General features: G+C 46.7%; 9 protein-coding genes across 9 annotated transcripts; 5 read left to right on the top strand and 4 right to left on the bottom strand.

The window, feature by feature from the left end:
• Window positions 1-28: 28 nt before the first annotated feature.
• On the bottom strand, window positions 29-740 carry BKA67DRAFT_529174 (uncharacterized protein; the record flags this gene model as incomplete). The annotated part of the gene is made up of 3 exons (XM_046099020.1): window positions 29-94; window positions 179-358; window positions 468-740. The coding sequence occupies 3 exons, from the start codon at window positions 738-740 to the stop codon at window positions 29-31; spliced, it is 519 nt and encodes a 172-aa protein (XP_045963116.1).
• Window positions 741-1,313: 573 nt separating this feature from the next.
• BKA67DRAFT_652256 (carbonic anhydrase) lies at window positions 1,314-1,902 on the bottom strand (the record flags this gene model as incomplete). The annotated part of the gene is made up of 4 exons (XM_046106122.1): window positions 1,314-1,449; window positions 1,514-1,619; window positions 1,678-1,788; window positions 1,839-1,902. The coding sequence occupies 4 exons, from the start codon at window positions 1,900-1,902 to the stop codon at window positions 1,314-1,316; spliced, it is 417 nt and encodes a 138-aa protein (XP_045963115.1).
• A 2,945-nt stretch (window positions 1,903-4,847) lies between these two features.
• BKA67DRAFT_509046 (1, 4-alpha-D-glucan glucohydrolase) lies at window positions 4,848-6,826 on the bottom strand (the record flags this gene model as incomplete). Its single annotated transcript, XM_046097205.1, has 3 exons — window positions 4,848-5,676; window positions 5,731-6,550; window positions 6,598-6,826. The coding sequence occupies 3 exons, from the start codon at window positions 6,824-6,826 to the stop codon at window positions 4,848-4,850; spliced, it is 1,878 nt and encodes a 625-aa protein (XP_045963114.1).
• Window positions 6,827-8,888: 2,062 nt separating this feature from the next.
• Window positions 8,889-10,020, top strand: BKA67DRAFT_508619 (Zinc/iron permease; the record flags this gene model as incomplete). Its single annotated transcript, XM_046097171.1, has 3 exons — window positions 8,889-9,249; window positions 9,349-9,424; window positions 9,534-10,020. Coding segments are annotated over 3 exons (924 nt in total), but the record flags the coding sequence as incomplete, so codon positions are not given.
• Window positions 10,021-12,075: 2,055 nt separating this feature from the next.
• Window positions 12,076-13,596, top strand: BKA67DRAFT_652253 (arrestin; the record flags this gene model as incomplete). Its single annotated transcript, XM_046106121.1, has 1 exon — window positions 12,076-13,596. The coding sequence occupies one exon, from the start codon at window positions 12,076-12,078 to the stop codon at window positions 13,594-13,596; it is 1,521 nt and encodes a 506-aa protein (XP_045963112.1).
• A 488-nt stretch (window positions 13,597-14,084) lies between these two features.
• Window positions 14,085-15,988, top strand: BKA67DRAFT_543119 (uncharacterized protein). Its single transcript, XM_046101172.1, has one exon. The coding sequence runs from the start codon at window positions 14,601-14,603 to the stop codon at window positions 14,775-14,777; it is 177 nt and encodes a 58-aa protein (XP_045963111.1). The 5' UTR covers window positions 14,085-14,600; the 3' UTR covers window positions 14,778-15,988.
• Window positions 15,989-18,800: 2,812 nt separating this feature from the next.
• BKA67DRAFT_3061 (fungal-specific transcription factor domain-containing protein) lies at window positions 18,801-21,262 on the top strand. The gene is made up of 7 exons (XM_046096112.1): window positions 18,801-19,082; window positions 19,128-19,231; window positions 19,287-20,049; window positions 20,102-20,497; window positions 20,544-20,773; window positions 20,855-21,077; window positions 21,126-21,262. Coding segments are annotated over exons 1-7 (1,893 nt in total). The 5' UTR covers window positions 18,801-18,906; the 3' UTR covers window positions 21,127-21,262.
• A 135-nt stretch (window positions 21,263-21,397) lies between these two features.
• BKA67DRAFT_652252 (Alpha/Beta hydrolase protein) lies at window positions 21,398-22,216 on the bottom strand (the record flags this gene model as incomplete). The annotated part of the gene is made up of 1 exon (XM_046106120.1): window positions 21,398-22,216. The coding sequence occupies one exon, from the start codon at window positions 22,214-22,216 to the stop codon at window positions 21,398-21,400; it is 819 nt and encodes a 272-aa protein (XP_045963109.1).
• A 2,720-nt stretch (window positions 22,217-24,936) lies between these two features.
• Window positions 24,937-26,169, top strand: BKA67DRAFT_652251 (uncharacterized protein; the record flags this gene model as incomplete). Its single annotated transcript, XM_046106119.1, has 1 exon — window positions 24,937-26,169. One exon carries the CDS (start codon window positions 24,937-24,939, stop codon window positions 26,167-26,169), a length of 1,233 nt encoding a protein of 410 aa, XP_045963108.1.
• Window positions 26,170-26,205: the final 36 nt, after the last annotated feature.

Here is a 26,205-nt window from a genome sequence, read left to right as displayed (position 1 = left end):
CACACCAGGCCATTTTCCACTTAATTTCTCAAGATGTGCTGGTGTTGTTCAACTTGTAGCACTTATCCGTTGGAATCGACTCGTTCTGATCCCACTACGTAATGGAGAGAAATGGTTAGATACAATTCGTCTAAACGAGTGACACCTTTCCCCGATTATCTTGGACGGTTAGACTCACATGTTCGTGGACACATCCATCAACCCAGCGCCAGCGGTCCGTGGTTGAGTATCGCGCATACGACATATTGGTGCTGGCATCAAAGCACCAAGCCGTGTTCTGCTCGGTGCCGATCTTCTGACCGTTGCAGAAAATCGACCAGATGGTGTTGGGTCCGTCTGCATAACCCGGGTGGTGTTGCTACGCAGTTGTGCCATCAATTATTCATAGCCCCATAGTTGTTTATTGCGGATAGATCAATAGAACGTATTCCAACAATGGACATCGGACGGAAACACACTTTGCTTACCTTGTAAGTTGAGTCTATGAGAGAGAACATGGTCCTGGGGTCCCCATCCACCACAAATGCGCGATAGAACTTGTAAGCCCTTGACGCCGTCTCCGAGACACTGACTGTGGTATTTGGTTGGCAGAGAGCTGGTGGGGCCTTCAGGTTGCATAAATTTTCTCTTTTTTGATTGAGAGCTGATAGGTAAGAAAGAGAAAGTTCCTTGACAGCCGGAGCGGCAAGACTCATGGCAGGTGCCAACATAGTGACAGAAAGAAGTTTCCAAAGACGCATTTTCAATGGTATAAGTTAGGGATATGTGAGATTTGAGTATCATGCACGTCTCCACATTACGCGGGACAGTCATTGTTGATATAGATAGCTGTATTCAAAGGCACTCCGCACGCCAAGGTTTGCGAGTGATCCAAAACAAGCCAATCTAAACGAACAGCCTAAATCAAATCTAGCTATATTAATACTGCGTCCCAATTATTGACTAGAGAAGATAAATGTGACGTTCAAACTGCCTAATGATAACGGCATTTCACGTGCCGATCTTTTCCTGCTTGTACTGAAATGAAGTCATACTTCGCTGGGGTATAAGCGCCCTAAGTGCTTGTGCGTATGGCGTCGAATGGGTAGAGCGTCGCGAAAGGCCAAGTTGTGGCCTTTCTACATATGCGCGTAATCAACCCGCAACTAAACTTACAGCTATGCCAGACCAGCACATTCCGTGTTAAATTATACGTCGAGCACACCGATTCATGATTATAACCCATAGAGCAGCACCGTAATATAAATTGGAAGCAATCACATGTTATTTGAGTGCTAGAGGTTTCCCAAACTATACACGAAGCGCGAGACTATTTACAAGAGATCTGAATCAACTCGCTCCAGAGCCCCTGTGTCGATGTCATAAGCAAGTCCCGTAATGATAGTTTCGTGCTTAATGAGTGGATGCTGACTCAACCAGGCAATGTCGTGTTTCAAGCTTTGGCGCAAGCTAACCGCGAAGATCAGTATTAACATTCTGTACATAGTTTGGGATACTCCAGATATATTCATACTCGTCGATGGCCAGTCCGTCGAAATTGATGTTCGAGGCTGCAGAAACGGATAGACTTGTGACTTTTTGCCGAAGTTGTTCGTCAGTCTTGTGCATCAGCCCACAATCTAGAAGCTTTTAGCTCAACTCAATGCTAGTATCGAGTATTCCGGTGGCTGATCCTACCTTGGTGGTGTATCAAAACAATCTCACTGATGCCGATGAGTGCATTAAGAACAGCAATATCATTGACGGCAAGCTGTGCTCTCCCTCCGGCGCATCGAATCACTGGGATTTCTACATAAATTCAGTAAGCTGCAACCAAATTCTACGACTTGGGTACTCACGGCCTGCGGATAAGCCGCAAAGTTCTTCCGGGATAACGCGCGGGTCCATACACGAAACTGTCATATTGTGAGACGGCGACAAAAAACATATAGCTCAAAGCCAAGCTTCAGCGCACCAATGATCATTTTAGATGTACTGATGAAGCTTTTTGGTGTATAATGGTACTGAGGTTTGTGCTTAGGTACATATTCTCTTCAAAATTTTGGTCAGTTGCCCAGTTGATTGGAAAACGTGAAGATCAAGGCAAATGATCGAAAACGGTACCTGTTAAGCTTTAGGAGTTCCTCAGAAGAACTGGGGCCTAGATGGGCCATCTTCAAAAGCAAGTATGCTCTTAAGTTATGTTGCGAAGAACAAAAATGAGGTAGTGATTTATTATAAATAGTCGACTTAGACTGACAGTATATGCCGAAGGTAATATGGGACATTATTCTGGATCGTTTGATACATTTCGTTTATTATTTTCGAAACTGTGGGTCAGTATATAGGTGACTGTTGCTTCAAATGTAAGCAGGTTCGGCTGCTCAGTAATCTGGGCTAGATGATTAAAGACTTAGCCGAGGTCCTACACGTTGTTTTTCAAAAGAATACTAATCCTGCTCACGGAAGCATTACCTTTGGGCCTAAAGATTCGTATCGTCTGTCATCTCCTCGTTTATAGTGGCTGCTTGCGGTTGAACGATGTCTAAGCAACGACCTAATGTATCTAATGGGACCTGAGTTCAGGACTGGAATCTTCCACATTTCACATCATCTGCTGTCATGGGTATATATTTTCTCTGTTGCACTCTCGGTGAAGACAACCAATTATACTCACAAAAATAGAGCCTTTTCTTTCCACAATGCCGTCCTCAACGTTTCTCATTAGGGTTCAAGATCTACACTTGTCAAGAAGCTCTCATCACATCGAAAGTGAGTTCATGTGGAGACATATCGTCGTTTCTTTGATGAAACCTGCGGATTGACTTTGGATTTACGAGCCCACGCTGTTTAATATTCTTTCCCATGCTTCCCCTAGCCACAGCGACTTTATGGATACTTCACGTTTCATTCTATCTTGCACGGCGAATTTATCGCTACAAATGACAAAATGTGCTTTTTAAGCTTCGAGACTGAGATAACACTGACGTATGAGTCAACCGTGAAATTGAAGTACATCAAGTCAATCAGAAAGAACGTGGTTCAGGAGCTTAAAACAATGCAGAATAACAAGTTTATCTGCCTCTCAACTTTCAAAAGCTACCTTCTATTATCCCGTTTTTTCCGTACAAGAGCCAGCTCTGACCCGGCTCTCTGACCAGTGCCTTGGGTCTCTTAGTTCACGAGAAGATTCCTCATGGTTAACCTACCAAAAGTACTTCTAGTAATTTCAGGCGTGTGATAATTCATTACCTCTATTCTGGCTTCCCACATGTTTTGCTTGAATACCTGATGCATACGTGGTCGAATTTCATCTAGATTGAACGCGCAGAGCATCCTGATGTCGTACCCAGCCTGGATGCCCAGTGGCCTTATCATTCGTTAGAACGACATCAACATTTCCGATATAACCACGCCATTCGGGAGTAGTCTTGCCCCAATGTGGATTCATTGAATCTGTACGATCGAGCATGAGGGCCTGGGCATGATAATTGGGTGATTTGTAGTTGGTCGTATGGTCCACAGCGATTGTGACTCCAATGCCAAGCCAGAAAGATATGCGCGAGTTCTGGCCACAACCGGGAATACGTATAACGGCTTTTGGGACCAAAACCATGGATTTCATCGCTGCTGATTCTTCTGAGACCATGGGTTCATGGGAATCAAGAAGTAGTCCGTGGATTCGGCTGCCTTTATAACAGATGGACTTGGAAACGGCACTGACATTATCATTGATACAGTGAAGACGCTTAAAAGCAGAAGCAGCAGAGCTTTCCTGTCGAGACACTTCGCCCCGAGAATAGTACTTGAAATAGTCGATGATGTGCATTAAATCCTCGAGATTGGCGTCAAATATCGTCCCTGCCGTCTTGTTAAAAAGCCGAAACTAGTAATGAACCGAACGGAATCCTTTCGGGCTTGTCGCATCCACGATTCATGTGGCGAGAGCAACAAGTGAGTAAATTTCGACATTGATTCTAACTTCCTGTAGAGAAGACAGCCGAGACGCGGGGAAAGCTATGTTGGACACGAGGGTTATGAACTACACACTTAATCTCGCTGGGAAGAGTTATACCCCAATTATTCAACCTCCACATGAAGTGCTGGGCGGCTATAGCGTGATGGGAAGTGGCTGTCATGTCTCCCAACGAGGGTACGACCGCATCATACCTAAATTGAATTACTAACCGATGCCCAGCAGAGGCTCGAATCCCGACTTTTGGCGAGAAGTCCATACACAGGACGCTATGCGTCGGTTTGTTCAAGCCCTCGCCCGTTGGGAACAGTAAGAGACTGCTTTACAGACTTCGCAGAGATGAGCCTTTGGGCTCAGGCATATGATACACCTCGTCTGGGCCATCTGGAATGAGGAGTATTGAAAGCCAGTCTGATATGTTGTGCAAATGTTGATTGATAAATATCAAGTATGCTGTAGTCCAAGAGTCAAAAAGTGTGATGAGAAGTAAGTTGACAGAGTTTTGAAGAGGGGCAGAGAGAAGTGGTTCATTTCTTCTCAGCCTTTCCCTCGTGCTTGCCTTGGCTTGTTTCCACTTTTCATGCTTGCAACTGCAACGGAAACAACTGGAAAGCTTGATACGATTTATAGAGCTGCGACCATGATTGAACGAGTCCAAATTCTAAATAAAGCATTGGTGAAATGCTGAACACCGTAAAATATCATAGGAATACCTCACTCTAAACCCATTGAATTTTCATGGCAAATCAATAATTAGAAGTCGTGCAACTATCGTCTTTGAATGATTGATATGATGGAGAATAGGAGAAAACGCGTTTGAAAGTGGGTACTGCGACGATACGAACATTATTATTACATTCCAAGCTACCTAGATTAAACAGAAGAGGAGGCCTTAACATCCGCCGCTGCTTCCCAAAGCACCTGTCCAGGCGTCATTGGTTTCTGCCCTTATAGCCTCAACGTCAGACTCATCACAGGCAGGGACTAGCAGTGTCCTATTGACCGTCTCAAAAATCCAAGGTTGATCGCAGTTTTCCTGCCTAGCATAGCCGTAGTTAATATATTCCCCAGCCGTTAGCGCAACAGGCGCATACCAAAGAGGTCGCTCAGAAGTGTAGTTGGATGAGAGCAATGGTTGTGCGTTGGCGACGTCCCAAGCGCCGAGATCAGAAGTATTTCCGACAAGGTAGATGTTTTCACCAAAATAGGTCGAAGCGTTGACGGCGAACTGGACATATGAGGTGCAAGAGGTCGAAACATTCGGAGCGCCAGCGGCGAAAGCTGGAACGTAAATACCTTTAGTCGATGAAGCTTGGCATTGAGAGGGCACGGACGCAACCGCGGAAGGCTCCCAGCTCGGTGGATATTGACCAGCGCGACGTTCAGCCATTGTCACAAAAGCGGCATATGACCAGGTCAGATCGTATGCAGACAGAGGGTTGCCGGGAGCGGCTTTGTTGAATTGTTCTGAAAGTGAACCGTTGGCCGGAGTGTATAGCTCAACGACAGATACAAAAGAGTCTGCGTAGATGCTAACAGCTTTTAGGATGCGAGAAAACTCTGAACACTTCTCATCTGCTATGTAAGTCTTCACCCTGGCCGCGGGATAGAGACCCGCAAAGAAGGACAATGATATCTCGTCAATTGTGAGGAAACCCTGTGCGTTCCATTGTGCGACAGCATCATATAGATATTCTGCTGCTCCTGCTGTGATTAGATACCTAAGTAACGTCAGTGCTTAGTTGTTTGGGTTCGCCTAAAATATATTGACGTACCAAGGGTTGCCACTATAGTAAATATCTTCAGTATACCGTCCGAGGGCAATACCGGTATCCGTTGGTATGCCATCATTAATTGGGTACAAAGTTCCGTTGCGGAAGCTGTCAACGAAGGCCTTGAAGTTCGACAACCCTCGGCTACTGCATGGTTGGACAGTTAAGCTCTCACAACTGGCATTTACATCGAAGATTGCGATAGAGCCGAGGATGGTGTTTGCATCGAGACCTGACCTGACCGTATTGGTGTTGATGTTGGCATTGAAATATTTGCCATTCCAGAAGGATTGCAAGAAACAAAGAATCTGAGGCGCTTCGTCGCAACCAGTGCAGTCGACTCCAAGGGTGCTAGCAAGCGAGCTCCCTTCGATCAAGGCTCTATACTGGCTTTGTATGGTGAAAAAGCTGGACCCGGATACCTCTTCCCACAGATCAAACCCTGTCGAGTTCCAATACTGACCTACATAGGATAAGTCATTGGAGATGATGGGCCAGACAACCGTCTTTACCCTAGCAGCTTGTCCGACTGATACCAGCCAGTTACTGTATGTGATCAGCGCGACCGCACGCAGAGCCGGTCCATCGCGCTGAGGCCTTCCCCAATTGCCATTATACCGAGTCCCGTCAACGTTGTACTTGGGTTCCCCAAGACCCTTACCAGACGGTAAAAAGGTACCGGACGGGTTCGATACCGTCTGAAGAACCGCCTGTGCGTGGAGATAATCCTCAATGTATGGCTGCAAGCTTGTTTCGCCAAGGAGAAACTCGTCGATGATCATTTTCAATGTCAAAGCTGAATCTCTGGACCAGGTATAGAAGTCTTAAGCCATCAGCGATGTTTACAACTTGGAAGTGACGTCAACCTACAGTCAGGGTTGACCTTGGAAGGACTGGCGACAACATAGCCGGCAGCGGCACCTTCGGCTTGGGAACCATTAGGTCCGATATTGTTCAGGGCTCCCTGAAGCGCAATTGGCCTCTCTGCGGTGATGAAAGCGTTCACATCGGTAGCACGACCGAGTCTAGCTGGACTGGCTAGGCTTATTGAGCCCAGAGTCGCAATGCCCGCAACGAACCTGGACGCGAGGGAGGGCATTTTTATCGATATTCCTTGTCGTTGGATGAACAAGAGCCTGATGAAGTCTTTGCTGAGAGATCTTGTGGGTCTTATGTAGACCGAGGAACGTGTGCTGATTCCCTGATCATGCTAGCCTCGGTCGTTTTTCTGTATGATAGCCTTAGCGAGAACCATGGCGTCGGAGTTGATGTTGCTGCAATTTAGGCATGCCTCATAGGCCATAGTCGCTACGCTTAAGGTGTTGATGCTGTTCTAAACTCCGCTCTTGCTTCAGAACCAATCTCGCCTTGAACTGCGGGCCGATTTTGGGGAACATGTGGGGAAGAAATGTGGTCGCTTGGGCGCGGGGTAGCTTTAAGTAGGAGGTAGTTAGCCTGTTGTTCTTCCTTCTCTCCATGTTTATGATCCCTGTTTCTCCAACTCCAGTGAAGCATCGGACGGCTGCCCTTGCTTTCAAGGGCGATGATGATGCTTTTTCAATAAACGATCAATTCGCAACGCGATGTATTCTTTTCCTGTACCTTCCATGGCATCAACATGGACAATTAATTTCAAAAGAATAGGCTTGGGTAGCTTTTTATAAAAGACAATAATCTACCCCAGAGGCTATTTGGAGACCCCTGGCCTAGGTTTCTCGGCGCGTGCCGACAGAGGTTTAGCGAGCCTTCAAACGGGATGAAGGCCGCAAAGGTCGAGCAAAACCTCAGCAAAAGGACCGACATCCCGCCGACCAGAGATTGAGCCAAGGGTCAACCCCGACCATGTGAACTACTGAGACCGACTATATGGTATCCATGCCCAAAAGGGGCGGGCTTTGAGCCAGCAGCTTCCTTTGGGACAGCCTGCGAAGTCACTGATAACCACAATAGCCATGTGTCTATACTGGTGCTTGTGTCCCGAACGAGTGCTTCGAAGCTGAATTTATGATGATTACAAAAGTCACATATGGTGTCATTCCTTGATTACAACATAGTCCTTGCTATAGGAATCGAAGCCAAGGAAGAGCCTGCCCAATCACCGGTCTTGCCTTGCGAGCTGGATATATCGCCAATCACGTACTCTTAAGTTGCCTTCTTGTCTACATAGGCTCATCATGGCATTCGGCTCTGCCAATGCACGCAAATTAGCAACGGCTCGAATTTCTGGACCACGTACACGATCAGAGCGATGGCAGTGGACTTGTTGCGATTTGGAAGAACCATGAACAGTATGGCAGTAAGGTCTCCGTGGGAATAACATCGATACTGAGTGTATCAGGTTGCAAGGCATGCTACCATACTCCAAGTACGTGATGTTCCTACAGGAACAGGTTCAGTTCAGATCGTTAACCCCATTTAGGACTCGCCGGCGCCTGAGTCCAAACCTACCGAAAAAGGCATGGAAGACGCAATGATTGTAATTCGCTTTTGTCGTTGTTGCACGATCTTGTAACGATTGGATGAACAGACCCACTTGTGGTCTCACTGAGGCTTTGCACTTTTGAAGCAAACGAAATCTATCGAGGGGTTTCATTGTTCGAAGGAGAGCTTTCACACAACTAAGTCTCCATACATCAAAACTCGTATTAAAACGGCTCGGAAATTGTCTGTTGTCGCCGACTTACGTCATTAAGTCCATCTTATCAGATCCGAGTTCGGTGATCAGCTCTGAGCCCGACGGCTGGCCCGCTATTAAGGTTAGCTCTAAACAGAGAATGCGCGCATCGTAAGCGCTGCAACTTTCCCTAACTCCTCGTTCTATTCTCAATTGTACGCGAGACCAAGTCACGGTGTATTTTCAGTGTCATATTCCATCAAAATGGTGACCCTCGGATTCAATTGGCGGTTGCTGGCCATTCTACTGTTGATAGTCGGGCTGGTGTCCGGAATGTCCAAAATCAACGTTGGTGATAGCGCTGCGGAATCCTCGGCGGTAGCGGCTTTAAGCCTCGAGGATATCGAAGAGAGAATTCAGGTATGTACTGGAACCGATGAACGCTCTAATGCATGTCTGATAGGGACAACAGCTATGTCCGGTTGTGGTGGAGTTGAACGCCGAGAAGTTAGCCGGGTCTGACGGTGCCTCGACTTTGAGTTCTCGCATCTTCGGCGTTCTCTTTCCTGGCAGCCCGGCAGTAAATGCAATCCTGGCGACCCTCTACATATCAGGCCCGCCAAACTTCCTCCTTGCGCTATGTCCACCCAACATTGACCCATCATCGCTGTCCGTCATGGTGGCTTTTGCTGTGGGTGGCCTGATGGGCGACACATTATTCCACCTGCTTCCGGAAATCTTCTTAGGTGAAGATAGCCCAGATCAAGTCAGATTCGTAATGGTGGAGCCTAATAGAAACTTGCTACTGGGAGCCGCCATCATGGTAGGATTCATGACGTTTGTCGCTATGGATAAGGGATTGAGGATTGCAACGGGAGGCGAAGGCCATGACCATAGCCATGGTCATGGTGCTCATTCGGCCACAAGTAGTGGTCCTACCGCGGGGTCCTCGAGCTCCGTGAAACTCTCAAGCGGTGAAGTCAAGTCCAGAAAGCAAGTAGCTACAGCTTCTGATCCTGTATTGGGCGCGGAGAAGAAGGATATAAACCCGAGTGTTAAGTTGGGCGGCTATCTCAACATGATGTGAGTCTAAACCATCTCTGATTATCATTTCATGGTGGTTTTCCGACCAAATCGCGCAAGCCCTGGAGCGACATTCTATGAAGTGGTTGATGCTGACATTTACTCGCAGTGCTGACTTCACCCACAACATTACTGATGGTTTAGCCATGTCTGCCTCTTTCTATGCATCACCTACCATTGGAGCCACGACGACCGTGGCGGTATTCTTCCACGAGATCCCACACGAAGTAGGCGACTTTGCTCTTCTAGTGCAATCTGGCTTTTCCAAGCGAGCCGCCATGGGCGCGCAGTTTGTTACGGCTGTAGGTGCGCTGCTGGGTACGTTGATTGGAATTGCTGTTCAGGAGTTCGGAGGTCATTCCGCAAGCGAGACTTCTGTTGGACTTCATGGTGGGTTGTTCGGCACGTCTTTGATGTATGGTGACCTGCTTTTGCCTTTCACGGCGGGTACGTTCTTGTATGTTGGGACCGTGGCCGTGATCCCGGAGTTGCTCGAGACGGGACCCAACAAGAAGGCCGAGCTGAAGAAAACCCTCGTCCAATTTGCTGCAATTGCGCTAGGTGCTGGCATCATGCTATACATATCATGGGACTAGGCACCAAGAGAGTGGCTAGGGCAGGTAAACAGCTCTGACCCTTGTCTGAGTAATCCATTGAGTTGGTGGTTCAATTGATCAACAAGACGGCGATCTGAACGCAACAGTCAGACCTTGGTTGTTTGCGCTATCGACGATGCATATTTGTCATCTATTCACCCAACTTTCTGACAACTTCCTTAACGCATTCCGATAAAAGCAGTCAGGAGAGTGTAAAAATTGGAAAGCTGGAGAATTGCATCATCGCAAGACCATTGGTAATGGATTTGGGTTTCATGACTTGGAGAGTGCAGAACCATCACACTATGGGTCTGTCAGCATCACAACGATGCGTTTGTCATCAATAACACAGCTGAGCAATAATTATCCGATCACTTGTCAATCGAAAGGCGTGCACACCAACTGCTAGTGCCTTCAATGTGAAAGTAGTACGCATGCTTGATTTCAGCCTTTCGATTGGGAAGAGGTCCAAACGACCGCTAAAGGAGTCATCCCTATCCCACTAACCATTAGCGATTACTGTGCGGAGTAATCCGTTGGCCCAATATTGGCTAAATTAGTGGCTACGTCGCAGTTCTAGTGCATTGTGCCCTATTCAATACTTTTGGCACACGATCTTACTTCACAACCAATGGAAGTCGTTAGGCTCTGGCAATTGGCGTACTTTATTCCGGGCATACTCTATTGGTCGTGGTACTCACATGCATCTTTCTGTTCCCAACGCATAACGACCAAGACCCCAAAAGGTACGGCCAGTTTGCCGATGCCATCTCAATTGTCCATCCGACGTCGGCCCTTTTCCCAATCCTGCCAGTGTCGGTGTATCCTTAGGCATCATGCGTTTTTCGAGCTGATCTGAATAAAAAGCAGCCATTTCTGTCGCTTAAGCATGGTCAGAAAGTGAGAAGTTTGATGGAACTTGTGTCAAACGTCAATAGGTGTCGCAGAAAGTAATGTGTGTACAACAGTACTTTCGAACGAAGATGAAGAAAGTAATTTAAAATTTCAATAAAATTAAAATATCTTGGCAATCACGATTGATTGAATAGAATGTACCTTTCACATGTTTAGGTGCTACCAAAGCTGCTTGTAGTTCTTCTCTGGGTCGAAGCCAAAAATATATTGATGGGTTGCGAATATCGGAGCTCTGCTACATATCTTCAATCAGCAAATGGTCTGGGTGTCACACACCGCGAAAAACAGGGCGCAAAGTTTAGCATGTCAAGAGACGCGCTTGTGAAAGGCGTACAAGGTGCCAAAGGCGTGTGCTAGATTCGCTAGCAGCATTTATACCTGGGATAGGTGGATTTTCCCCTTCTTGCGGATCCGTATGGCCCACCAAAGTTGCTGTGCTATCCGAGTTGTAATGAAGACCGAAGCCGAAGCCGTACTGAATATATCCACATCTGTGACAATAGTTGAATCTGCAACAAATGCTCACGACCGGCCCGGAGAACGTGAGATGACTCCAGAGCATTGACCTATCGAAGTAGGTTTAGTGCCGACGCACGTCGTGAAGGGCGTATCTCCGGTCTAGAGCTTGCTGCAATGGTGCCATGACTTCATCCAATGACGCGCTTCCATTCGCTTACTTTTTCCTGTAAGACCTGGGGGCGTGTACGTCAAGATGCATCGCATGGGGTCCAACATGTCGTAGCCTGATGGACCAACACACCCCAGTTCCATGCGAAGAATGCGACGGGCCCATAACACTTTTCCCCATGGTAGTTAGTCAGTGACTCTTACTCACCAACGTTTAGCTGTGGATCTCGCCATAAGATAGTAAATTGTCGGTATTGACAATATAAGCCAGCGGTCGCAACCATCTCGTCAATTGGAATAAGTAAAGGGAAGCATTTCTTACGGAGAACGATCATCATTGAAACAATACAACTCGCGTTCTACAATCCGCAATACCTTTCCGCGTCCCGGTTACACGGCATTCGATAGGCGACAAGACGCCAATAGATCCCGTGTGCGAAGGCCAAGGACCGCCATCCCTTGGCAGCATCAGACCTACTACCGATAAAACATCACCGATAGAGCACCGCAGACATGTTCAACTTATCATCCAACAACGATGTCAATATTGTGGGCGATGTCAGTTACCGGCTGGTCACCGGCAAGTCCAATATGAAGATCCATCTCGACCACCATTTTACAAACAGAATTTATACATCATCCTCCTCGGTATCTGGGCATGTTCAAATTGAAGTCAGCAAAGACACCCAATTCGACAAGGTCCAGATCCTGTTCATGGGAACTGGGAAGAGCCGAATGGATGGCGTACGCTCACCTCACATAACATCACATACATTTCTAAAGCTCGAGATGCCCATTCCAGAATCGTCATATCCCGCCCCAAGGATCTATGAAGCTGGTCAATCGTACCGGATCCCGTTCAATTTCGTCATTCCTCGCCACCTGACGCTAAATGCGTGCAATCATAATATTGACAGCGATGCCGTCAAGGATAGCCACTTATGCCTACCACCTTCGATGGGTTCATGGGGCGGCAAAGATGATCTAGCTCCGGACATGTCAACAGTAGAGTACACTGTCGTGGCACGGCTCTTCGCGGAGGAGGACCATACCAGGAAGCTCACGAAAATCATGGAAATGTCATATCCTGTCAGAATCTTGCCAGCTCATCCTGAGTCGCCGCCGCTGCATGTTACCCCTCGCGACAAGCTTTACAAAATGTCCAAGACCAAAACGCTTCGAAAGTCGATTATTGCAGGAAAAGTCGGAAAGCTCACAGCCACTGTCAAGCAACCAAGCGCTGTCATGTTGAGTTCGGATGCTACCTCAGCCACAACTACTGCTGCACAGGTTGACCTTGTTTTTGACCCATCATCCAGTCTATCATTGCCACCGACAGTGACGGGTGTTTCATCTAAACTCTCGGCAGTAACATATTATTGCGCAGGTGCCATCAATGGTTTCCCGAACATGGGTGAATGGGTCAGGGCATTCGGTGCGGACTCTCGTGGGTCGTATCCTAGCTCGGTTTCTCTCGCAGCCACGCACATCGACAAACTCAGGTGGCGACAGAATATCAAGATGGAAGCCAGAAGAGGCTCTGCTGCCTCAACAACCACCACGGCTACGTCTGACTCTATTGAATCTGTATCAGACGCGGGGCGCACTGGACAAGACAGCGATCCCGACCGGCGACGAGGCAGCAAGGATTCCAGTAAGGAAGAGTCGCCCATTTACCACACCGCAAGTTTTCGAGTGCCAATAGACTTGCCAGTGCACAAGAAGTTGTTCATTCCATCATTCCACTCATGCATCGTCTCGAGAGTGTACGTTCTCTGGCTTACGGTATCTTTATCATGCGGAGGTAACAACACAAACATCATGCTAGGCGTGCCGTTGCAAATTGGTGTGCTGTCAGCAGAAGGGGTCATCGATCATTTAGGTCCCCCTAGCTTTGAAGCGGCAGTGGAAGAGGCTCAAGCAGATGAGTTCTTGAGGCCACGAACGATGTCTGTTCCAGATGTCCAATTTCAGAGGCATGCGCTGCCTGGTTACGCAGACTTGATGTCCGGGCGGGCAGTCGTGGCCCATTGACAATGAATATATGTGTTTCCATGGATGAAGGACTACTGGAAAGTCCGACGGTTCCAGAACCGGTTTGCGAAAAGCCCTCAAAAGAAATCGGATCGCATTCGGACAAGCGGCGTTATCCTTTGCTTTGATGATATCCCATCATATTTTGAATTTGAGAAATAATTTGCTCTTGTTTCTATTTAATACACAGTCTTTTCCTTAGGACACTCGTGTCCCGCAAATCAATCTTGCATGTATCATCTCGAGTCTGAATTGCAACTGCGTTTTGTTTTGGGGGAGGGGGAGGCGGAAATGCCGAGATACATACTCCGCACCTAAGTTTGACGGTTAGAAGCTTTACTATGTAGAGAAAGCAGCTCTGCTGTTCGAAATGATGATTGTATCCACTATCGCTTTCTTAACGGTGCTTGGCGCAAAATCCTTGGCCCACTACAAAAAGTCAATGTTAAGCTTATTACTGATAGCAGCGATCGCGTCTCCACAGACCTGGTGCTTGGAACCAGTGATCCAGGACTGTTTTAGGCGGTGCATGTTTACCTTTTCTACCAACAAACTTATTGCTCTTTTGTACGCGTATTGAAGCACCCACGACTTTTATTTCCTCAGTCATCTTTAATCATGAAAATATCAAAGCGACACACCAATGCAATGTTTTTGATATTTGCTTAGAATAATAGCGTTGCTACAGAGTACGCTTGTCCTTTTCCAGCACAACAAATATTTTAGCGCACTTTCATGAGCAGATCATCTCCTGGATACAAGAATCTTCAACGGTTTTTGCCATGGGCCAAACCCTGATCGGACCCGACTAGAGCTGGGCTTGAAGGTGCCTGAAGTGGCCCTGTTGTACATTTTCAGCCCCTTGCCGCCAACGGTGATGTACCCCAGTTGGGAGCCCGACTGTTGGCGAGCCACGGATCAGCGGCCACCTCTTCAGCATGCTCTAGTCTAGCCATAGAGCAAGGGTTCGACCAAGAGGCAGGATCATTGAGCCCACTCAAGAAATGGGTTCTACAGAGAAAGCAGAGAAGGGGTTGCAGTGCGAGGTGTTAGAGAGGACGATCACGATCATTGAAGTACAAGAAGCTGCTCGCCAAAATAGACTTATTCAGGTTTTCGTGGTGGACACGGTGTTCTGGAACAACAAGGTTGGTGAGACCAGCTTGAACGGGAGAAACTAAAGTCAACATGGGCGTGACACTGCAGGTTTGTTGCTCATGGACCGAATGACGGATATCATGTTGGGAAACAGGAAAGGGACTGGGTGAACATTCTCTGGGAGGGTTGACAGCCACGTTGTACTACACATATCCATTGGCAACATTCAACACGCAAAGGATTCATAGACAACCGAATGAGTCAAGACAGAGACCTTACCATATCTAACATGAGGGTCAACACTCTCACTTTGGTTTGTTGCAGATTGAAGAGGTCATTTTAAGCTCAGACCTTTTGACAGCTGAGGGCATCTCCAAAATGGCGGCTGCGAAAACACGCCAACCAGTCGTCTTTATTGGCAATGGTCCCGTTGATCAACCGAGTCAAAGATGATCCTTCTAGCTTCTTGCTGAAACATATTGTCCGTCGGCATAATGCCCGATCTTATTTGTTCCCGCGCGTACCGGCCAAGGTGTAGAGTCAGAACCTCGGGAAATGTCCTGGAATCAGAATTTCATCGATTGCCTGAGGGTGTCATATTGATATCGGAGACGGCTCAGAACCACTAACTGGGATAGAGCCGGATTCCATCAATCCAGTTGTCCTGGAGATGTCCGGTGTGCTTATGGATCTGGGATAGGCGATCTCTCGTACTTGGGTCGGTGGCAGAAAATGAAAACGGAGCTCTAGCCTCGGTGGAAACGAGGTACGGAGGCATTGCGTGGTTGATTCGAGCTGCGAAAAGAACTTTTCAATTGCGCGTTGAGGTGGACATCTGTGAAAATGATTCGGCTACTTGGCCATGCTAGAAGTACGTTCCCGATAACAGCATTACTCTGAACCTATCCCAGATAGTGTCTAGTGGTACGTCGTGGAGCCTCCAAGGCATCACTGGGCCACAGAAAGTCTCTGTTCAGTCTCTATTAAGGTCAATCTTTTGAACTTACAAACTACGGTGAGGAAGCAAGATGAAAGGGTTCCCTAGCTACACAGCAGCTCTAGCCATGATAGTGTGGATAGCGCGGTTATTTGATGTAGGTGGACTTGAATGGTACCTTAGCACATGTATATTACGTGACAACATCTTACTTTAAATACCCGTTTGGAAATGGCGCAGCCCTATGTCTTGGTTATAGCAGGATATTTTTACCTCGTCAAGTGAAGCATCGCATTTCACGGATGTACCGAGGATGCGGAAATTAACTTCCGCATTTACAGCACTTGTACATGTTAGGTTCAACTCTTAGTTTGTGTGATTTAGGGGCAAAGCCTCGAAAAGCACATTGGTAGTCGTTGGTAGTTGAATAAGGTGGCAGACAAATTAATAGAGCTTCTCAGGTATTCCGTCAAAATTTGATAAACTTCCCTAGTTATCTTTTATTTTCCAGGTTTTGAGTGCTGTCCAGCTCTTGCTCATATGAATTATAGGTGTCAGAATATTTGTATGAGTTATTATTGCAGCATGGTGCGATTCAAATTGACATTTTATTCCAGTAGTATGACCTAGCCTCTTGCCAAACTAAGTTCTTTTTTAGACGGTCATACATTGAACATTGGTATATGTGAGTTGCGTACTCCTCACAGTGGCGGCCTCTTTTAACCCCAAGCATGGCGCCAATAACGTAGCGTGGCAGCACAGCACCACAACCAGATTTGGTAAAGATTGTCAAGTTACGCCTTGAACCGACACGGAGAGATATCCCTACTTCCTATTCATTACATATCTTGTTGTGCTTTCTACTCGTTCATACCATGATCTCTGCGCAGTAGACGCCACATGTTAATGCCTGTGAAACCCAGAGATCACCAACTATCCGTACTGACATTCGGCATTGCACACTTGGTATTAAAGATACACCCCAAAACGATCAAGCGCACTATTCAGATTGTTTGGCATGTTGTGTATGCATCGCTAGATCCTTCAATATTTCATATATGGGGGCATTGTAGTCGTGGCACCGCTCTGCGCCGTATCTGGCGGCCCTCGCATTGGCGTTCGTCATTTGTTGGTGATGTACAATGCCAGTAAGACAATATAATGCTCCTGCAGCATTGCTTTCATACATCAGTAGTACCCCGTTTTGGTTGCGTGATGACTAGATGCCGCCGCCACCCGGTGCTGTATTCAGCCCTCAAGTTATCAAATACCGAGGAACAGAAAGGCAGAGCTCAAGTTGATGACAAGTCCCCAACGCCACATTCTCCCATTTCCCATGATTTACCGTCTCGTTAAGTCGTGCAGAGTTCACCATGATCCAACAAGTTGCACACCCATGACAATTACAAAATGTCTTGAGACATTTTCAGTGACTCTTTGCACAGTGTCAGATTTGCTGTCGATGTTGTGTTCACACCAATGTGTTGTAGTAACTGCGCTTCGGTTCTTCGCAACTCGATTGTCGCTGTGTAGGATTGGTACTGGGGACTGGTTCGCCTAAGTTGCCTTCGTATTCTATGTCGTGTAGATCGTCGTTCAAAGTCTGCGTATGTTATTGCATATTTCCTTACCAGCGCATCTCTATGAACTGGGTCGGATGCTGATCGCAGGCAGCGGTGGCGAATGTCCATGGAGCGCGCGACCACGTGGATTTACCGGAGGCAGAGACAACGGCAGTTATTTTTGTATATTTGAAATTTCTGGCTGGCTAAGCGCTAGACTTTTAATACAGGCATATCCAAGTCCATGACTTTAACGATTGTACTTATCTTTATTTGTTGCGACAATCATGTTTCCACCCAATCAGTTACGCGCCAGATTCAGCATGGCGTTTCTCTACTATCGCATATTCGGCTTTAGAAGGACTTAAGTCTCTGGATCAAGGTCCTCGGCATCCTCCATATTCTCTACACCATGGCTACCACGGTAACGGTAGTATGATAATGCCGACTAGTACAAAAGTTCTGCCCCCCGAAATCCACTGATGGGACGTGTATCAGTTCGAGTGCATTTTGGCTGGTGTTAAGCCTGTCAACTGAGAGCTCAACCCTCGAGCAGTTGGGTGCCAATATAGTCCAGTTAGATACTGTAGTCCGCTACGAAATCTGACCCAGTCTGCACCAGATGATTAATAGACTGAGAGTCTTGCGTAGAACAAGATCCAGAAACTCCGGTAGATCGAAGGGCATCAAAGTAACAGTAAGGTTTAGTTGACGCGCTGTCGAGGCAATAAGGTGCGACAGAAGCGATCATAAGTCATGGAGGCATATGGCGGACCACAATGTATAAATATAGAATCAATAATCGCGACAAGGCCGATATTGACGTGGCTATATCGCGAGGGGTCCTATGCTCTGCATTGCTGGGAGAGCCTCTCGTCAACGTGGATTACTGCGCTAAGTAATTTGAGTATGATTTACATACTAATACATTATAATATGAAAAACAAATGGTCTGCGTGGTCTTCATTTGAGAACGTCAATATTTAATGCTTGGCAGAACGGCAGCAAAAGACCTAATGGTACACGGTGGCTTCAAGGCCTTCATGTTGAAACCCCATTTCTATAAAACAACTTTCATAGGCTTACACTAGTTCAGGGCATCCTGCAGAGCTAGACTTTGATTAAATCAGCGGAGAAAGTTTACCATATTAGTTTAGTGTATGTCTTACATCGCCAGCTGCGCGCTGTCCTCAATCGCACACTATCGCCAACTTCGCGCTTGGCGCTATGCTTAATCGCCCGGTATTATTAAAAGTGATCGCCAACTATTCAATAAATACTCAATGCCAATTACCAATTGTATGTTATTGCTATTTGCTAATCGCTAATTGTCAATTGCACGTTGCGCTAGTTATTAATCGCTAATTTGTACCTTGTCGCCAATTGCTAATTGCCAGCTGCAGGCTATCGTAATTAGATGAATTTTTTGTTTTTGGAGGAGCGTAAATGTACATACATACAATAAGGCCTGTATTGGCCCCTAGACTAGAGGTATTTGTTTTGCATTGCAGTTGGTCTAGACTAAACTAACCTTAGAGCTTGATGTATTGATCGTCACGTGGTGATAACACAAGAAATAGATAAGAAAGCTACATCTAATCCGCCTCGACGGGAGCTTTACAATCCATTAACTTCTACCTTGCGATCTCAAGGCACAACGCCCCGCAATAAGATATTTCATTGTTAGGATCGGCTTCAAATGGGCACTCCACAATGGCCGACAATAGGTTACCATCTCGCCGGCGACAGAGGGCTCAGCTCGCATGCAATCCCTGTCGTGCTCGGAAGGTCGGTTGCGATGGGCGCCGCCCAGTTTGCACTTCTTGTAGTATGAAGGCTTTAGGAGATAGGTGTGCCTACCAAGAAAAGAGTTCAGGCTCATCAGTCGCGTAAGTCTCTCTGTTTCCCTGAAAGCTCTTCCTGACTTTTTCGAGAACTCTCCCCGAAGTAAACAATCGACTTCGCCGCTTAGAAGACAAATTTCGAGTGGACCCACAAGTGATCTGGAACGCCCCTGATACTCATTTCGCATCTGACAGTAGCTTTTCTCTTCACGTCTTGGCATATCTATTGGGGCTGATTTGAAGTTATAGCTGCAAGCCCGGTTGTCGCGAGACGAACTGTAACACATCATCCGTACCTCGCGGAGGAGGAAATGATCCATGGCCCATCCTCGAACATTTCTTTCTTCAAGCAGGTACTTCAGTTGAAAGACAACAAGGAACACACGGAACCACCTGGCGAGTTATTGCCTTCCCCTGAGGAAAGGGGGATGCCAGACCTCATAGGGTTTACGGTAAACCAGCCGCATAACCTCGCCCAAAATATGGATCCAGTTTCGTTGCCAGATCGCCAGCTTTCGGACGCTCTGCTCCAATGCTTCTCACATTGTATACATCCCATCTTCCCCATATTACATTGGCCATCTTTAACTACTATGTACGATCGTTTATGGCAACCAGCTCTGTCGGTAGACTGTTATTACAATCGAGGGCGCGATGACCTTGTGTTCCACGCAATTCTCAACATGGTCTTGGCTCTTGGATGTCAATACATCGAGCACATTCCTGCAACACAGAGGAGTCAATTTGCTGACTCCTTTTACCGCCGATCTCAACAGCTTATTTCTGTGGAAACCCTCGATTTTTCCTCGTTGCAAATAGTGCAGTTGCTTCTCCTACGAGGCTTATATCTACATTACACGAATTATGCCGATCGGTGCTGGAACATCATTGGTGTTGCTCTGAGAGTCGCGCAAGGTTTGGGTTTGCATTTAGAGGAGGCGGTTGCACCTAAAAACCAACTGAACCGAGAAATGAGGCGCAGAGTTTGGCACAACTGTGTTGCTTTAGATCGGTAAATTCCCTCCCATTCAAAAGCATTCGCATGGTGCTTAATCCTTCTTCAGGCTTTCGGCCACCACCTTTGGACGATCTGTCCTTCTCCGCAAACCGTACGATGTTCCCCTTCCAGAGCCCATCGACGATGAATACCTGTCAAAATCTCATGAAGGCTGCCAACCCGAAAACACTCCTTCTCGTTTGACCTTCTTCAGACATACCATAAAACTGTTTGATGTCTTGGATGAGATTTTAACTAAGCTCTACTCACATGAACACAACGGCCCGGCAGAGGATGTATCAACAATTGCGCCTTATTTAAACGATCTTCCAAGATTATGCTCAAAGCTTGACTTTGTTTCCGAAAGCTTGCCCACTCATCTAAGAACCCCCGGCAATGCCATGGCTTCTGAAGATGGATCAGGAGGCTGCTTCAATCTGCAGGCCCGAGTTTTCAAATCAAGGTGAGCTATGGACTCCGCCTTCGTGGCCATTTCTGACTATGATAAGAATCCTATATGTACGGCTCCTGCTTCTGAGGCCATCACTTCTAATCGAAGCAAGACGACAAGTTGTGAACCAAAATCGGATCGACGACAGTGCAACTCTTGCTCCTCTTTACAGACCGTATCTCCGGGAGTTAAATATATTATGTCTGTCCACTGTCCACAATGTCCTTGAGGAGATGCATCAGCAACTGAGTAGCTCACAAAATACTTCTGCGTGGCACGCCTTGTTTTGTAAACCGACCCTCCTCCTCCCAACTTGGGCCTTGGGACCCAGAGCTCTATATGCATGAGAAGCTTACATTCGCGTCGTAGTCACTTTCGGAGCAGCATCAACCCTCCTTGCTGCTAGCCTCTGTCCTGATTTAAACGTCAACCTAGACCTTGATTGCGCCAAAACTTCTTGGGAAAGAGCAATGCGCATATTTGAGTTTTACGAGCCACGGGTCGAGTCTGCTAGAAAGGGCTCAGAAGTATTAACCAAATTCCGCCAGCGATTTTCCGCATTCTCGATGCAAAGTAGGTCAAGCAGTTCCTGGTAGAATGACACATCCTAGCACTTACATAAGATCCTGATGCTTTATAGATCAATCCTCTGACTTTATTAACAACCAAGTCAGTGAGTCGATGACCTTTAACGATGATCCTATCAGAGATGAAAACTGGCTGGCAGGGGTGGCAGAAGAATTCGATGAATTATTTACTTCCAGCTCTCTCGAGCGCAGCTGGCTCAGCGCTCAAGATTTTGGTTGGGTTAACCCATAAAGTATTACAAATCAAATGCACCAGTTTGAAAACAACAATGGCATCCATCATTCAGCTTTCATTACTTGAAGGAAGACTGACTCTACTTATTTTCTATTTGCTGAGCAATTCTAGCAGCTTCTTCGCAAACAGCTTGGGAACAATCATAAAGCCCAGGTGGCCACCAGGGATTCTGATAACCTCCTCTTCCACCTGCCTAGCGATGGCCATGATTGGTCCTACTCCGGGCCCATCGCCGCTATCCTCCCCTGCGACTAAAACCAACTTATGTTTCATTCTTTGAAGGCCTTGTACGTCGACTGTGGCACTGGTGTATTGTCTCAGCTCGAATTCAAACCAAAACAAGCAGTTTGCTCGTATCTCGTCGCCGCGTTTCGCATCCATGCAGTGCCGCATCATCTTTGAATCAGGGCCCTCGGACAACCCTGATGCAAAAGCCTCCATGGCTGTATCGGAGCCGTGAGCTCTGTATGTATCATAGATGTGGCGGATAAGTCCGTAGGCTTGTTGCTGGAATTCTTGAGGAAGGACAGAAAACGCGGGTGGCTCATGGACAACGAGCCTTGTCACACACCCCGAATGCCTAGCTAGCAGCTGGAGGGCAACGATCGCACCGGAGGAAGTTCCAAACACGGTAGCACTCCCATTAGGAGACAAGTGTCTGATCAGCCGCATCGCATCATCTGCGTCAGTCTGCAAGCGCTGTTCGAAATGTTGCTGGCCCACGAAAAAGCTTTGCGAGTATCCGCGGCGATCCCAGCAGACAACAGTGAACTGATCGGTAAGAAGTTGAGCAGAGGGATGGAAGATGCTGCCGCGGCCGTCGGCTCCAGGTATGAATATGAGGAGAGATTCTTTGGTTCCAAAAGTCTCGTAATGGAGAATGGCTCCGGGTACTTCGAGATCAGGCATTTTGGCTCTTGGAGAAGGAATGATTGAGAATGATTAATTGGTAACTGCAATTTTTTCTTTTCTCTTGCTCTCCGACAGGGAGTTATAAACCGAATACATATAGCACTTGCCGCCCAATTGAGCTTTGGCCCCCCGTTGAACCGGGGAGGTAAAACATCAATGTCCGTTGCCTCCGGATGTCTCTCGGAACGTCGGGGAGATATGGAGTGAGTTTGATTGGACGAACATTCCGACGAACTAGAGCGAAAATAGGGGGGAAACACATTTTGCATCTTAATGATTGGTCCTTTGAATAGTATTAGTCATTTTATCTTTAGTAACGTCTTTTTCGCGGCTAGACTAGACTAGCAGAAAATCTCCAGTAACCATAAATATGGTCCGTTTCGTCGCCCTAATAAACAATTTCAATCCATAATTACCACTAATTTCGTCTAAATTCCAACTCGCATTTACCGTAGCCATGAGAAACACGATCGCCCAGTTCTACTTTGTTCCGGCGCTTACAATTACCGCGAAGAATTGCCTAGTCTAGATCAAACCGGGAAATCCGAAAATCCTTATCCTTCGCCATATGCTTTGTTCACTAATATTCTAGAGACACACCTCATTACCGGGCCAGCTCAATCGCTATTGAGACCGGGTCATCTAAGCCGAACGGATTGAAGTTCTTTACAGCCGACACCTGTATTCCTGATGCAACTCTTTTCCCCGCCCAATATGTACGCAAAATACGAATCTGAGATTCTCTTCCTTGAGGTTGTGAAAGGACAAGAGGACGCCGCCGACGAAATCTTGCAAATTTGATGAAACGTTGAGAACCAGCAATCGAATCGATCAGGCATATTTCTAAGATGTAAAATATATTGTTGGAGTTACTAATGTACCTTGCCGTTTTCAGAGGATATACTGCGTGACCCATAGACGAGAGATACCATTGCCCGGCAGGGTAGTCAGCCTTATACTCGCCATTTGTGATCGCCAACTTTACAGGTAACTCTACCACTTGCGAAGCGTTCCAAGACCTCCTTGAGAACAAGCAAGACGATGCTAATCACTCTGCCTTCGGTGGCGACATGATCCCCGTTTCATCGCCTAATAGTATTTAGACTACCTCGTCCAGGCTATGTTGCTCATCAGATGATTAGCTGACTAGCTTTTCCTGCACCGCACAGATCCAGAAGCGATAGTGGGTCTGGCAGCAGAAGGGCCTTCACCGTTGTAGTGTTGACTATCCTAACAATAAGTACTCGTCTCCGGACGAAACGCCAGTATGTCTGGACTACGTCGCATGATATTGGAGAACTTAACTGCTAGTACCAAGTCGCTAGTGTTATGTCAACAGTTGCTAGAGACCTATGTTATATCTATCATTTTGCACGAATACTCGAGAAGCATCCTAAGCGCTATCTATGGATTACGAGTTATCATTTGATATTATCTATTCGACTGTATTTGATGGGCCAGCTAGATCTGTTCAACTTGATGAGATATTCGTAACTGGCACGACACATACCACACTCAATCTATGCACCCGTAGTACGACGCGACTCGACGCATTCCGGGCACTCGATGTTGACCTTTGTACACCAAATATGTATGGTTGGCGGTTTTCCTTTGCAAAATTTGGGTGGGCGATGTGCTGGTTTATGAGCACTTCCACGGATACTAGGCTTGGGTAGCGTTGCTCCGCAATCTTGTAGGCCGCAGGTGCAGAATCCAGGGTTCATGGGGTTGCACACCAGGTCGTGGCTCAAGAGACTCCCATTGGCTTCGGTCGATTCAATCACGCGGCCTGAAGTTTCTAGAGTCACGTTAGCTCTTGGTATATCTAATAGGCCCAGATTGGTCTGATCACCTGCTCTTTTCTGTTGAGTCTGTTCACTTTGATGAATCTCTTGAGTCTCTTGAGTCAGTTGGCTCTGTTGACTCTGCTGATTTTGCTGACCCTGTTAACTCCGTTTTTTCTCGCTGTTTTGAGAACTCATTTTGAAACTTTCGGTACTCAAGTTTACTTAAGGGTTCATGTTTTGAAAGTTTTGTTGTGTATGAGGTTAGGCGGTTTCTTGTTTAATAAACTATCTGGTCTGAGAGACTAAATTCTCTTACGTATTTATCACGATCATTTTAGAATGTTTTAGCGCCCATGTAGAAACAATGAAACAATACGCTTGTAGTGTAGGCGAATTGTTTATAAGTTCTTTGAAGTCTTTTTCAATATTCAATGAAACAAAAAAGAGGCGATTTGCTACTGACAGAATGCATGTATTCGTTATCAAGATGTGGTATTCATGACTAAGTACCTATCATATGCATGGCTCAAGGCTCCACTGTATGATGAAGACCTGTAAGAAACGCGGCTGTGATTAAACACTGTGTCAAAACAGAATATCCTGTACCACAAACACGAGTTTTTTTGTTTAGCTCAAATGTACTGAGTTCGATCAAAACATTTGATGTTGCAAATAAAAGGTTTGTAAATTACGCTTGATTTGTGACAACGGACCTGGAACGAGAAACATAACAAACGCATATTACCAGAATTCGATCCTCCCTTATAAAACATACGGGCACTATACTCTAGAAAAAATGCTGCGCTATACGATAAGCAAAACAAGGAGACTAAGCATACGAACCTTCCTAGAGTATTCTTTTCTTCTTGCTCATGCTGCGACTTTTGATTACCAGAACACTGCCAGCTTTCCAACTACAATTTTTGAGCCATGCTATTTTCAGCAGACCGTTTTGAAATCGCAGGGGACTTCCTCATTCCAAGATCTGGGTCAGAATGGGAGGGAACTCATGGCAGCTACATTTTGGATTGGGATACAAGACGGTGGTACTTACTTATTGCACCAACAGAGTGCATGCCGGTACATGGTACAACAGATGATGATGTGGAGGAGGGGAACGATGCGATAGACATCCTCGGAAAGTTCTTCGATGTCCTATCACCGGACGCATATTCCATCACAGTCGACGCGCGAGGACTCCTCCAATCCATCTCACCTGGCGGAAAAGCACGCCCTAGTCAGATGCATCATACAATACCTTTTAAATCTGCTCCCCACTTGGAAAAGTGCCTTACAGTCCACTTCAGCCAGCTGGTTGAGACGGATCGTATAGCCCCTGGTGTCGATCGCGTTTTCCCGCAAGGACAAGAACACTTAGACTATGTCTTCAAATATGGACTCACACTTATGAAAGACCGCTTTATTTGGAAAGAGGTGAGCATTTTGAGTATGCTTCCAAAGCACCGGCATATCTTGGCCTTGGAACATGTCGTGTTGAGCGATGAGCCCGAGCCATGTATCCTAGGGTTCACCTCTAGATTCATTGCGGGCGGAGACCTCAACAATAATCCACGGCCGTTCAAACTCAAATGGCTACAACAACTGACTGAAACCCTTGACTTCCTCAACCTAGAGCTTGGCATAGTCAACAGAGATATCAGCGCTAAGAACCTTCTCATTGATGAAGTAACGGACGATATTATACTATTTGATTTCGGCATTGCCTGTACGACCGCACAGGTAGAATGGCGCAACGACGATGTAGATGATGCGGTCATTACTCTGTATGAGATTATCACACATGACGATTCAGTGCGACAACATTATGCCTATAATGGCGAGATCTCTGCGGCCGAGATAATTTTTGACAAGCCGACGTGGCTAGTGAAAGGTGAACTCGCATGCGAGGTTTCATTCCTAAGGAAACATGTCGAGGAATGGTATCATAGACGACTCGCCCTTCTCAACGATGGCTCTATGGATGGCATCAAGAATATGATAATACCTTTAAGGCCAGCCGGGTTCGACTTAGCACAGAACAGTGGGGCTGAGGGTGAGAACCTCGAATCGAACAAGCGCAAGTGGAATTCATCATGCTGGGAACGCCCTGAAAAGACCGAAGCCTTCGCATGGACTAAAAAACAGAAACTTTGCGTGAGCTAAGACCCAGAAACGTCGCGAGCACGATGGAAGTGCCAA

The sequence above is a fragment of the Truncatella angustata genome (genome assembly GCF_020726525.1).
Source record: "Truncatella angustata strain MPI-SDFR-AT-0073 chromosome Unknown BKA67scaffold_1, whole genome shotgun sequence".
Classification (NCBI taxonomy): domain Eukaryota; kingdom Fungi; phylum Ascomycota; class Sordariomycetes; order Amphisphaeriales; family Sporocadaceae; genus Truncatella; species Truncatella angustata.
This window is presented reverse-complemented; position numbering and strand designations above follow the sequence as displayed.

Bases quoted from the DNA above. Each gene is read 5' to 3' on its own strand.
- BKA67DRAFT_3061 (XM_046096112.1), top strand. From the start codon at position 18,907: ATGGCCGACAATAGGTTACCATCTCGCCGGCGACAGAGGGCTCAGCTC. The intron at 20,050-20,101 runs GTAAATTCCCTC...ATCCTTCTTCAG, and splicing joins AACTGTGTTGCTTTAGATCG to GCTTTCGGCCACCACCTTTG. The intron at 20,498-20,543 runs GTGAGCTATGGA...GACTATGATAAG, and splicing joins GCCCGAGTTTTCAAATCAAG to AATCCTATATGTACGGCTCC.
- BKA67DRAFT_543119 (XM_046101172.1), top strand. From the start codon at position 14,601: ATGGGTTCTACAGAGAAAGCAGAGAAGGGGTTGCAGTGCGAGGTGTTA.